The 14219-nt window shown below is 46.7% G+C and overlaps 1 protein-coding gene across 1 annotated transcript in view; it reads right to left on the bottom strand.

Moving 5' to 3' along the window:
• CRIP1 (cysteine rich protein 1) overlaps positions 1-13939 on the bottom strand; it is a 47895-nt gene extending 33956 nt beyond the window's left edge. Inside the window, exon 1 of the mRNA XM_086937149.1 lies at positions 13801-13939. Coding sequence (XP_086793275.1) covers positions 13801-13840 — 40 coding nt within the window. The 5' untranslated portion in view covers positions 13841-13939. The remainder of the gene's footprint in view (positions 1-13800) is intronic.
• Positions 13940-14219: the final 280 nt, after the last annotated feature.

Here is a 14219-nt window from a genome sequence, read left to right as displayed (position 1 = left end):
TTATGTGACTGTAGGGCTGAATTTGCCACATAATTTCCAAAATATGCATATTTCACCAAAATTGTTGTTTCCAGCTCAAATGGATGAAAATAAAACTGCCAGACAAAGTGTCACATACTTTGCATTTTGTGATGCACAATTTCAATAACTTGGGCCTCCAACCGGATTAATCCTAGTAGCCGGACAATGCAAAACCTTGGCACAGTGGTGACAAAATCTGTATTTCACATGTAACCATGAAATATTTTTTACTCAAAGCTAAAATGGCTCCTCAGTAATCACCATTGTACCTATCAGTGTGGAACAGAAAACATGGTGGGGATGAGTATCTTTTGTAATGTGGTATTTTCTGTCATCTACGGTAGTTTTCAAACAGTTGATAAATGTTTTTGCAAGTTTTTGGCCCTACAATGCTTCTTTAAAATGGCTAAACTGATGTGAGGGAAAGGAGGCTATATTGTAAATTACTGCTATGCTGCCAGTTCCCAATTTTTTAGCTCTAAATTAATTTAATAAAATATAGACTTACACCTAAGCCAAACCTGCACTTACTCACTGTTTTTCTCTCTCCAAAAGAAAGAAGGCAAGACAAAGATGCACAGATTTAAGTGTGTGCATGCTGCATCAGATATTCCTCATGGGAAGTAGTGTAGGCAGCCATAAAGGATCTGTAGCCATGTAATATTTACAGTTATTCTTGTTATGGTGAGCATCGACAGCATAAGACACCTGCAGGAATCGATTGATGTAGCCTGAAGGAGACCTGCGAGTAGCCCCAAGCATGTGGAAATATGTGTACATGCCCACAACTCTGCTGCATCACCCTCAAAGGGCTGCTGTAGCTTCAGCCAGTGCACAATGCCTGCACTCTCAGCCAGTGTGGAGCTCATGTTCCCTGACCTGATGACTGGTGCTCTCTCGCATGAAGATGGAAGGTACAGCTAGCTGTGTAAGGAAGTACGCAGAGCTTTTGTTCACTGAGGGGACCATGATTTGAGGGCACCATGATTTAAGTCCTTCCCTTTGTCTGTGGTGCCACCAAATCCTACATTACCGATTAGCACACATGCACTAACAGAGGATCCTGCAGGAAATCCTTCCTACTGCACCCTTGAAGCCGCCCTGCCCTCACAAGCTTCATTCCTTACTCCTCCATCCACTCACTTTGGGGTTTGCCTGATTCAAACACACAAGGGAAGTGAATATATAAAACACCAAACTCCTTCAGTATGTGAAGGGTTTACATGTGATGCTCCACATGAAACACAAGTTTAAAAATTGACTAGACCACCTTTTACAATTCTAAAAAATAGGTGCCAAATGAGTCTGTCACATGCGCACCACCTTCACTCCAACCCATTGCTTAATTGGCCAAAAACAGTGTATGCTGGTGATCAAGATGTTTCTTTGGAGATTGGTATCAGCACCATCCACAAACAGCACTTCCCAGTGACACAGTGAAAGGCAGACTTCTTATCAAGGAAGCTAAAGGAATGGGTGAAATATGCTGTAAAGTTTGCTTTAGTCATCGTAGTCACCCCCGCCTGCTTCCACACCCTCAAAATGCTCCATGTAATCTTCAAACGGCTCCCAGTCATCACATGTAGAATGGTCACCCAGGCCCTCATCACCAGCAAGCTGGACTACGGCAACACACTATCAATCACTGTCTAGCTGCTAGCACAATTCAGACTATACAAAACCCAGTGGCCAGACACACTTAGGTCCCCCCCCCCATTGTTCACATCATGTCGCATGACAAAGACCTCAACTGTCTCCCCATTCACTAACCCACACACAGCACACCCACCAAGCACTTCTGCTCAGTCAGAATCCTACTCGCACACATATCCCACATACAAAGAACCAGAGTCAGCTGTTGTGCTTCCCCTACCTCATGCCCAAAGCCTGGAACAACCTACCCCTACACATCTGAGCTGCCGCCTCAGTACTTGAGCTCAGCAAGAAACTGAAAACATGGCTCTTTGCCTGGACAAGTCACAGTCACAGCCGACATAACCCCTGCTTCCTCAGGACCATGATACTCTCGAGGGTGAGCTGTGTTCTTCACAATTACCCTTAACATAACAAATTTTGCCTAAGCAGAATTGTCGTGGTGTTGTTCAAACTTCTCATACTCTGGTGTCTCCTGTTTCACACTCTGTCTTTGTTCTTTTCCATCTCAGTCATACTCTCTTTATTTCTTTCTCACCTTTCTGCCCATATTCGCAAACACGCTTAAGTCTCTTTCACTACTATCTACCTTGTCTTTCTCTCTCTCACTCTCTCTTTTCCATTGATTCTCTCAAACCCTTCTCTCTCCCTGTCATCCCCTCTCCCACCTTCTTCTTCTCCTCACTCTCTATCAAGAAGATTAACCTAGGCGAGAGGTATGTGATACTCCCACAGAACATTAGCTGGCCCTGGTTTCTCAGTTCCCACAGAACCTCGGGTTTACATTATAGGAATGAATGCTGGAAGAGCTCAACTTGGACTGTGAACTGCATCACCACAATCAATATCTGCGCAGGGGCTCACCACTGTCTGCACTGGAGCTCAGCTGCATACTTGGAAGAACACCTCATCACTATCCCCAGAGTGAAGAAGGTTCGCACGGGTGGACGGCGTTTCTCTGTCAACACAGCCCGCCTTTGGAATTCCCTTCCCCGTGATCTCAGGACGGAACCAGACTATCTCCGATTCAGGAAGCGGCTGAAAACTCACCTGTTCCCCTGCGCCTCTTTTTCCTCGTCACTTCCCCTGTGACCCTCTAGCTTGTTAGGATCTTAGCGCTGGGATACTTACGGGTGACTACGCGCTTTACAAAACCCAATAATAATAATAATAATACTAATAACTCAGCTCTGTGTGCGCAGGTTCATAGTACTAGGCATGGAGGAACTTAGGTCCAGCTCAATGACAGAAATTACCTATGGGTATATGGTCTTTGCTCTATCTGTGCATGGGTTCAGCACTATGTATACAGGGACTTGGCTGCCTCTGTGCTGGAGCTCAGCTGTATCTGCAGAGTAGTGAGCACTTTTAGACAGGCTTCCACCCCATGTATGCACTTTATGCATTCCATGATGTTACGGGAAACCATGCGATTTTAGGTATCTCTTCAATGGACTTCCTTGGTCCATTCCTGAGGGCTTTTCCCACCTTAATATCCATCAGAAGAAATAACAGTGGCAAAGCCAATGGGTCTGGCTTGCATTTTGAGTCCTAACTAAACATTAAAAATACTGGTGTAGTAAAAAAAAAAAAGTTAATATTTTCTTTGTACCTGCCAACTACGAAATTAAAATTTAGGGTCACATTACGATGATCGGTCGGAGACTCCTTGTCTGAATGGTTTCGGACCAAATCGGATTCAGGGAGTCCAACCGACTGATTACCATGTTTCCAAACACCGTTCGGTCGGACTTCTATTGACTTCAATGGGAGCGTGTGGGCCGACCGACAACACAGGTTCCCATTGAAGAAAGGGGTGGTTGCAGAAAACCTTGCACCCGGTGCCTGCCACACAGTGCATGGTTGGAAAGAGTGGACCTTTGGGTAACCCCGCAGGCCCCAACCGGAGGACTCCGCCTGAAAGGGGGCCTGCTACGGCCCCTCCAAGTCGGTTTCCAACAGCCAATCCGTGACGGACAAACCGTTTCAGAAAGGCTGTCTGAATCCAACATCATAATTAAGGCTCCCAGTTTTCCGTTTTTACTGATTTGTACAGATAAATACAGACAGAAAACATTCATTTTCTTGTCTGTACTTAAAAAATGTGGATAAAAGCGGAATTTGGGTTGGTTTTTGAGTAATTCTAAATACTGTCTACCATGACTGTCAGGCCAATAAATGTGTGGATTGATAGATAAGGGGTTAGAAAATATTTTTTTTATTAAAGAGGCCTTAACAGTAGTAGATATGCACAAGGTGGAAACTGAAATTTGCATATTTTCATAAAAGTGTACTGATTTATCTTCTCCATGTGTTCACAACACTGAGACCTGAAAGACATTCAAGTACGAGCGCATATTTATAGGTTAAATAAATGTGGAAAAATACTAATTTCACCTTACTTTTTCCACAAAACCAAAATTAAATATGGATAAATCCATATAAAATTAGCAAAAAATAAATATGGATAAATACAGACGGAAGTGGCAAAAAAATAAATACCATAAAATCGGAAGCCCTAATCATAATACGTCGGTCGGAAACACAGTCCATAGGCCTGTATGAGTCGTCTCTGACCGACTTGGTTTCGCCATTCGGAACCGAGTCAAAAAGTCCGATCCGTTTCCGACTATCGTAATAGGTCGGGCGGATATGTTTCCGAGTCAGACGGAAATATGGGTCCAGACAAATCGAATGCTGTTCTGAGCCTTTCCGACAAACATCGTAATGAGGCCCTAAGTGTCTGATGATTCAGCATACCATTTGAGATGTAAAATAGTCCCTCCTGCATTAAAATACAAGCCAATCCATAGGAGGTGGAATGATACACCAAACAGCCAACACTACGAGCTGAAACCTACTAATTTTCTGAGCAGGACCAAAGCCTAATCTATCTGTATTTAAAAGTTTTGGTGAACTGGGTCATCCAACTGCGGTCAATTCAGACATACAAAGTTTTGTCAAAAGGCGGAAGGCGCACTCATTGAAATATCACAAAGGCGATGTTTATAGTCCAAACAAATATCTTCTTTATTTTGGCAATTTACCAGGTAAAATACACAGCCAACGCGTTTCGTTCCGTGATGGAACTTCGTCAGGGCATGTACTCCGCTGCGTATGATAAACCAGAGAGTCAATAGGTGTATCAAGAATCACAAGTGGAGGGTACCAAATTGGAACCATGTAAACATATTTGCTCCAGATTCAATCCAAATGTGCAAGCGATATTTATGTGTATCAATAGAGGCGTATGTCTTCTGCCCCTTTATGAATAAATCTTTCCAAAGTACTTAGAGGAATGATAATCACGAGAAACTAGATTTGGCTCCTGTGTGGTCACGAAGTCTTGCAATATAATATCTCTCCAATGATGTGTACAGAGAGGAGCCCAGAGGATGCTTGAATCACCTCCTGTGGTAGGAATGTGGGCTCAATCGAAATCAGGAACCCTGGCAAATTAACAGGGAGAGACTCGTCTCTCCTCTGGGCTCCTCTCCGTACACATCATTGGAGAGATATTATATTGCAAGACTTCGTGACCACACAGGAGGCAGCTGAGTACATGCCCTGACGAAGTTCCATCATGGAACGAAACGCGTTGGCTGTGTGTTTTACCAGGTAAATTGCCAAAATAAAGAAGATATTTGTTTGGACTTTAAACATTGCCTTTGTGATATTTCAATGAGTGCGCCTTCCGCCTTTTGACAAAGCATATTGACCGGAACTGTGCCTCGGGGCGACGGGCACTGGAAGTGTGATGCACCACAACAATATTTGATTATACTGCTGTTTTGGTCGTGCTAAACCTTAGTCAGGTTGTCCTGTTCTTTTTTTCTCAGACCTACAAGGTGTTGGAGACCAATCTGTTCAAAGAGACCTTCGACTCATAAGCAGGCTTTGACGGGAACAGCACCCTCTGATCCCCCGTTCCTGTAGGGACGAACCCCTTCACCTTCCCCAAGACTTCCTCAAGTCCCCCCACTGACTACATTTCACACGAAATATTTGATGCGCTTCCTTATTCCATCATCTGTTTTGATGATGGATTAAGACCCTACCTTGTTCCATCACACGCTGCGAAGTGATATCCGAGCCGCAGTGAAGGGGCTCAGCCAGTCCTGGTTTTCAGCAATAAGCATGCTGGGACGTGTAGTTTCAATTTTTGTATTATACGTAATAAAACTTTGAGATTAGTGATGTTGAATTAAAACCAGGATCAGCTGAAAGTCACATTGATACACCGCTGGTGCTAGAATTTCCAAAAATTAAGCAAGATGGACATTTGCTATTTGAGTGCTCAAAAATAAGTCTTTTGTTGAGGCCCTAATGTCGGTCCAGGCATGCCCCGATTACATGATGTGGCTTGACTTCTATGCCTGTAATAAGGTTCTTTGGCTCTGTACTTCCAAACTACTTTTGGGGTACTTTCCAGAGCAAGTGGCTCTTTTAAGGGTAAAAGCGGTTGCCTTCAAGCACATCTGTTCAAACCAGAGTGCACTTGATCCTAAGGGAAGCTAGCGAGCAGCAAGCGGGTTAACACACTGCACAGAAGGACATTTTGTGGTCAGCCACTTCTTTGCCCGGAAATCCAACATCTGCATTTTACAGTATGCGGTAATACAGAAGCAGAAAAGTTTAAGAGGTCATTACTGTGGCATATTCCACACACTCAACCATGACACATTGAATCTTGTTAGTGTTGTGTGCAAACCTGCAGGATTTTAGTTGTACACATTTCTGAGATTCTAAAACAGGCATTGCACATGTAATGACAGGTGCACTTATTTTTAAAATCGCAGGAGAAAAGGTCTGCAAAAACAAATGTACGGGAGAATAAATTCACTTGATTTTTTTGCCAGCAAAAAAAATGCATACAAAGACCCCCTAAACTGGTTTGTACTGGAGAATTTCCTTTTAAAAGCTGGAAAACTTCTTAGTTATATTTGAAAAATAAATTATGAAATTGCAAAATTATGAATTTTGGCCATTTACACCAGCAGGTTTATAATTTCATACACCCTGCAGGATGTTACGATTTTGACCTATTTGAACTCCTGATCCCTGACCCCCAGAAGAAAACCTTAGAGTGATCATATTTCCTGAGTCCATACTTACCTAGTCAGTCAACTGAATTTAGAAGGGTTTTTGTTCCAGGAAATTTGTGAGCTCTACAACAGTAACAGCTGTCTTTAGACAACTTGAGGTCTCTGGGGGCACAGTGTTGGCAAGGGTATCTACCTACCACAGAGGGGGACATAAGCAGAACTCTTAAATTTACAATCCAGGTCCATGCCAGAAGCTCATCCAGACTCTGTTTTTGTCTGATTTAAAAAGAAAAAGAGAATCAACTGCAAACCCCAGAATTATATGAACACAACTGGGCTGGGTTAACTACTCATACATGGAACTGGGAAACATGAGAGTTCTTCATAAATCTTGCGTCAGAACCGTGGGAAAATATTGCACTGTAAGAAAATCTCCTTTGCAGCATAGTTAAACCTGTCAATGGCCCGGGGAGGGCAGGGTTAGTTTTGGATTCCCGTCGGGTTCTTTTGAACACGTCAATCTTGCAGCAGGTGAGCCCTGGCCTTGTTTTTAATTAGTGGGATTTTTGAAATGTTTTGAAGAATGGCTCACCTGTTTCATGTCAGATATCACAAGGTTTCTTTTCTGATGAGCTATTAGCTGGGGGCTGGATGTTCGAATGCTCAGTCGTTGTTTAGGAAGACATTCCACAGTAAAATAGCTGTGCCCGAAAAGAAGACTAGCCGCATTTCTCGTGTTTGTCTCGACATATTTTGGAGCTATTTCTAGAAACGCCCTCCACTACCGATTATTAACTCTGTTCCTGCCACGCCTCAGTCTGGGAAGGCTCTCTTCTGAGGCCTGCATGGATCTTGCAGCTGCTGCACAGACTGCAGTTCTTCTAAAACACTATGCAGTAGTGCTGCAGTGGTGTTTTGTCCCCCAAAATATAGGCCTACTGCACGGTTTATAGCGGCCATGGATCCATCAGCCAGCTTTCGTTTTTAATCAGGTGGTACTTTGCATTCTGGGACCTGTAGTCTCGCCTTTACTAATACTCGATACTGGCTGAAAGTGCCACGCACGACCCAGGGCTCATTGACAGCCAAAATGAGGTTTTAAATAATCCGAAACAATCCAACCTACACAAGCCCTGGGGTCTCTCACAAAGAAAAGCCGATGACCACGAGCCAAATTGTCTCATCCTTATTGTTGCCGCTGCTCAAATAAATGACATCAGTAACGGGTTCTGAAGGATGAAACACGGGGTGGCCCCAACTTGAGTATGCACTAGGGTTCACATGCTACACGCAAACACCAGCCAGCAGGTTGTACAGAGGTCAGTTGCAAGAGCTATTCTCATTTTTCATTTTAACAGCAGTGCTTAATTTGAGCGGGTGGTTTCCGGTGTTCAGCACCAGCACTTAACCATCAACACCGCACTTTTCTTAAGCACCACTGAAGGACACATTCATTTATATAGCAGGCACGTGAAGGTCATGGGGCAGATTTACAATAACTGGCGCATCCCCAGGGATGTGCCAGTTATTGTGCGCCGCAGCTCCGCCACCCATGGTGCGCCGCATTTACAATGCGGCGCACCATGGGGCAAAAACGGCACAGATGCGTGATGCATCTGTGCCGTAAAGGTGGCGCAATGCTGGAGTTGCGTCGCAAGCGCGACGCAGCTCCAGCAAGGCTCGGGGGTGCCCTATCTGTCCAATGCTGCGTCAAGCCTTACGCCTGCTTCAAGCAGGCGCAGGGTTTTGACGCAGCATTGGCCTAAAAGTGACTGAGTGAAATCTTGTAGATTTCACTCAGCCACTTTTGCGAGGTGCACCTGCCCCGGAACGCCCACCCTGCGCCGGAACGCCCACATGTGGCGCAGGGCTTTACAATGTGACGCATCTGCCTAGATGCGTCACGTTGTATATAGGTCGCCAGGATGCGCCTCGTTTACGCCGCCGTTGCGTGACGCAAACATGGCGCAAGTCCAACATAAATCTGCCCCCAAGTGATTTTCCCAGAATCACAGGATGTTGAACCAACGCAGGGGCTCGAACTTGGTTTTGCAGTCCCGAAGTCGGCAGATCTGGCCATTACTCCACATCCTCTCCCCACTTTTATAGTTGGTTCTGTTTTAAGCGGCGCTAACAAGCTGCCTCCTGGCGAGAGCCCCAGCACTTATTCCTTACAAGTTAACTGCCGCTGAGCCCGCATTCCTGCAGGAGGTGACCAGGGTACAAACTCTGCATTTAATATTGAGCCGTGGGAGGTGACGCGAGAGAAGCGGCCAGGCGGGAACAGCTCACGCGCTCATTACTAAACGCTTCGAGGCACTGCCACAGACGGGGCGCGGTCTGAGGACTTCTTGACCTTTGAGACGGACTCTGCGTGGGTTCGGCATGGACTGATGCAATGCCAGCGAGGCAAGTGATGCAAAGCGCACTCGGGGCCATGCCAGACCAGTGGGCAGCAGCGGGGGCCGCGGGCACAGAGCAGCAATTAGAACCTGTTTTTCACCATGTGGTGTAACCTCGAGTGCCCGCGAGCTGCTCGAACGGAAGCTTCTGTGATCAAACTTAGTGCAAAGATCTCGAGTTGTAATACTGGCTCAGCTGTCAGGAAGCCCCGCGTTAGGCCTGACTCCTTTCACCAGTCCTGCCTTATCAGTCGACAGAATGTTGCATTCTGGGACTGGTAGTTTCACTATGTGCCAGGTCGGGTGTAAATATCTCGTCCAGTCCGACCTTTCCATTCTTCACATATGGTAATAGCAAAAACTAAAGTACCAGAATGCAAGAAATGTAGCCATTTACGTACATGCGGACGAGGTAAAGTAATGTCTCTGCTCAGCAACTCTGATGAAACCGACCCGTACACTTCTACAACAGGTGCACTAGCCAACCGAGCTTTCTTTAAAAGGCAGATGATCGCGAGACGCTGTTAATGAGTCCCTGACATCACCGATAACCCCCCTTAGTCATTTACAGCATATAGGGCCCGATGTAGGTAGCCCTTTACCGATCCGAAACGGCCGAAAATACCGATTTTCGGCCGTTTCCGATCGGTAAAGGGCTACCGAGATGTAGGGGCACATTTTCGGTAATTTTACCGAATCGGTATCATTACCGAATCGGTAAATACCGAATTTTACCGATTCGGTAAAAGGGAACATCTGGATTCCCTACATACCAACCCCTCACATTTACCGAATCTTAATTACCGAATCGGTAAAATTCGGTAATTTTCGGTAATTAAGATTCGGTAAATGTTACTTACCTACATCTGGCCCCTGGTTACTGAGTGAACATGGGTGGGTGCATAGCAGGGAAATATAGCAAATCTTGGAGGCAAGACCTGGCGTTTCGAGCAGGAGCAGCATTCCCCACCCCAGAGCCTTGAGACCCTCACGGGTGAGTAGTGCGCTTTGCAAATGATGTGATTGATTGATTGAAGTGTGGTTGCACATGGTGAAAGTTACATCACAGAAGTTTGGGATGCAAATAATACAAGATAAGGAGAGCACACCTAATGTGGGTTGCCACAATAGATTTGTAATCAGGGTGTGGCTTAATGCCAAAGCTTGTTCCAAAAAATGTGTGAGACAGGTCAAAGTTTATGCTGACAATAGATTATCCCTCAGTGGAAGTATGGAAATGTGGCTCCTTTAAATAGTTGCCACCGAGTGCTATAGACAAATTATGTAATGAGAGCGTTTATAAATTGTGGATGTTCAATATCAGAACTTTGCTGTAGAATTTGACAAATTGAAGACTGCAGATGACCACCAAGCAACCAGTCACTCTAGCGCCTTGAAACCCTCACTGGGGATTTGTCACTCGTTATAAATCTTTGATTGATTGAATAAAGTAGAATGCATTGGTGCCCCACTTGGAGTTCGTGTATCTCATACTGGCATTGTAGGCGTGGCCTGGGGACCAGGCCTTGCAGTAAACCATTCGCCGTGCACAGCAGGGAGTTTCTGCTCTCAGCAGGGTGGGATCAGGGCCTAGCCAGAGGCCATGGTCTGAGGACAACCGCTGCTGCACACGGCCCCACACTACTGAGATGATGGACGGGAGAAAAAGCTCCTCGGCCAATCACAGGGTCTTATATTTTTAATTCATGGAACCAAGGGACTTCCACAGAACCAACTTTCCAGATATACAGAACTTTTTTACCCCTTCACGACCACCTGCAGCACCGCTTTAAATAAAAATTTCTCGAAGACAGCTGAACAAATTTACACCAAATAACAAAAAACACACTTTGAGTAAAGTTCTAACTTTCTGCCAAATGTGGTGTAATTTCAATGTAACCGTTTTTTTGGACGGAAGTGCACATTTTCCCATGGGAGTTAACTTGGGACCTCAACATTTTGTGACCAATCTGCATTTTCTTGCCCCCCTCCCCTCCCCCACTTGCCAAATCATCCCAAAACGTTCCAAGAAAGAGCTGCGGTGGGTGTTTTTTTTTTTGAGGGGGGGGGGAGGTAGGGGGGGTTAAATTTCGTGCAAATTTGTGAAACTGCATCACAGTTACCAGCAAAACAAGAAATGCTCTTTTATGGAAACACTAACTTTACTAGAACACTGCCACTTTAAATGAATACTCTACACACCCTCGGTAAATATGCCAAGCAATGTGTGCAGTCCGCACAGACAAAAAAGACAGCTACAGCTTTATTCATTTTTCTGGTGAAACAATGTCAACAGGGAAACAACATTACACTCTACTGGAAGTTCGCGGGGAGGGTGGGGTGGGGTAGCTCTGTGCATCATCGTACAATACCCAGCGGGGCAGGTAACAGAATAACACGCGGTGCCCAGGGCACCACTTTCCAATTACAAGAGAACATGCAATGCCCAAGAGCAACGGAAGGTTGTTAACAGATGAACATGCAATGCCCTGGGGCAGTGCCAGGCAGGGAATGAAAGGACAGGCCAGGAAGCAGGGCTGTGTAGGTAGGAGAATATAGAGTGTTGTGCCAAGGGACACTGCCAGATAGCGTCCAAAAAGTATTGACTCCCCATAGACAGTGCCAGGCATGTAACGATGAACATGCAATGCTCAAAACCAGGAACGAAATAGTGCCATGCATGCAACAGATCACCGCAGGGGCAGATGGTAACAGTACCCCTGGACAGCGCGCGCACTGCTCCAATGTATTATTGACATGTTTGACAGCAAGACGAGGATCACGTGAGGGCAGTGCCAGCAAAGGAACTAAAAGACATGGAGTGTTCAAGAGAAGAGCCAATTGGGTAAGAAAAACAGAGTATAGTAAAGGTCTCTTGGGCACTGGGTGTCATACATGAAGGCAATTAATGCCCAGGGGGCAGTGCCCGATAGGAAACAGAAGTACACTCGCTCACACGCAGAATCTGCACATGCCAAGAGCAGTGCCATATTGGTAGCAAAGAAGAAACCCAAGCAGGCCCAGGGAGTGTATTTCAGGTACCAAAACTAGCGCCTTGAGGCCACATGGGTAATCATGCTGCGGCAACAATTGATGGACGGAATGCAGAATGAATCAGACATTCACCCCCATCAAGAGATCTGGGTTACATCCATTGGTCTTTTGCTCACTGCGCCACCCCGGTTTGGACCCAGCCATATGCAAATCAGTCCTGACCTTGTGCCTCATGGGAACAGTCCAGCCCGAACTGCCAAGCCAGGTCCTCCCTGGACCAGAAGCAAGCATCCTGGGACCGGTTTGGGGGGTAAAACCCCTCATCAGACAGGCTAGCTTGACTCCAGTGGTTCAGTGAGCAGGGGACCCATACCTGGGCATACCCGTCCCAGTTAGGGTGTAAAGTGTTGCGCAAACAAATGATGGGGGGGGGGGGGGGAATGATGGATTTAACCCAGATCTGTGAATGAGGGTGAATGTTTGATTGATCCAGCATTCCGTCCATTTCTGTTCTTTTTGGATTACAGGAGTTATAGTAGCAGAACACGAAGGGCGGTGGCTGGCAGGCAGACGCACATGCAGCGCCCAAAGGCGGTGCCAGATAGGTAACACAAACAGTATGGGCCCAGGGCAGAGTCTGCTAACAGCAAATGCAGAAAAGCGTGCAGTGCCCATGGACAGTGTCGAACAGGTACCAGGATCACAGAGAGTACCTTGAGAGTTAACATAATACAGTTACTCTTGCAGTGCAGAGTGGCAGTGCTCATGCAGTGCAGAGTGGCAGTGCCACATATTTAACAGACACCCCCAAAAAGAAACACACACAGCGCCCAGGAACAGTGGTAGCAGACATTTCACATAAACTTGTGCAGTGCCAGGCAGGAAACACAACACACACAGTGGCCATGGACAGTGCCAACTATTTACCAGAAAGACATGCAATGCACAGGGGCAACACGCACAGGAATCAGTGCCACGGTGCAGTGCCCTCCAGGACACCAATACACAAGCAGTGCCGAGGGACTATGCCAGCAAAGAAACAGAAAGACGTGCTACACACATGAGCAGTGCCAGTAAGGAAACAGCTACACATGCATTACCAATGGACCATGCCAACGAGAAACAGAAACACTGCAGTGCCCAGTGGCCGTGCCAGATAGGTGACACAATAATATGCACAAGCCAGGCACTGTAAAACCATGCAGTGCCAGTGAAAGGGCCAGCCAGGAAACGTAAATAGATGCAGCACCCAGGGCCAGTGCCAGGTATTTAACAGAAACACACGCAGTAGCCAAGCGGCAGTGCAACCCAGGAAACAGAAACACGAGCAGTGGCCAAAGGGCAGTGCCACCCAGGAAACAGAAACACAAGCAGTGGCCAAAGGGCTGCCACCCAGAAAACAGAAAAACAAGTAATGCCCAGCAGAGAGCATGGCCCACGAAGTGCCTAGCAGCAGTGCCAGATAAGTGACACTGGAAAAGACACACTCCAGAGACCGTAAAGCTACGCAGAGCTGGTGGGATGGATGGCAGCAGACGGCAGTAGCTTGGGGGGGCTCAGTGCCAGGCAGGTGGGCCAGGCACGCGCTCTTCCATCACTCACTGCAGCTCTGCCGCGAGGAGGCTGCCTGTGGGCACAGGATTCAGCCCGTGCTGCCAGGTGGAGGCTGAGCGAAGACTCCTTACCAAAGTACACCTCCTTGGCACAGTTCGGGCACTTGGGCATGTTGGCGCGGGGCGGTGTCGGGTGTCTGGCGAGGTGTGCGTGGTGCGTTGCTGTCAGGCTCCGAGGGCGGGTTACGGCTCGGCAGCGCTCTCTGTCTCTGAGCCCTCGTCGCGTCCGCTCGCCTCTTGTACACAGGGTGCGGCAGGGTGGGGCGTAGAGGAGGGACAATACCCCCGGGGAGGCGGGGGAGGCAGGCAGGCCTCTGTGACTGCATCTGTTAAGCAATAAGCACCAAATGGAGAAACGTAACGGAGAGTAAAAAACCGCAGCAGATAAAACGATAAAAAAAGACCACTAGAGAAGCAAAAAAAGAAAATAAACCCCGGAGCGAGTAGTGGAAAGAGAGCGATGCAATAAAAATACTGAAAAGAAAATGAAG

Source organism: Lissotriton vulgaris, chromosome 9 (assembly GCF_964263255.1).
Source record: "Lissotriton vulgaris chromosome 9, aLisVul1.2, whole genome shotgun sequence".
NCBI lineage: Eukaryota > Metazoa > Chordata > Amphibia > Caudata > Salamandridae > Lissotriton > Lissotriton vulgaris.
The sequence above is the reverse complement of the archived record's forward strand: the minus strand, read 5'-3'. Positions and strand labels throughout refer to the sequence as shown.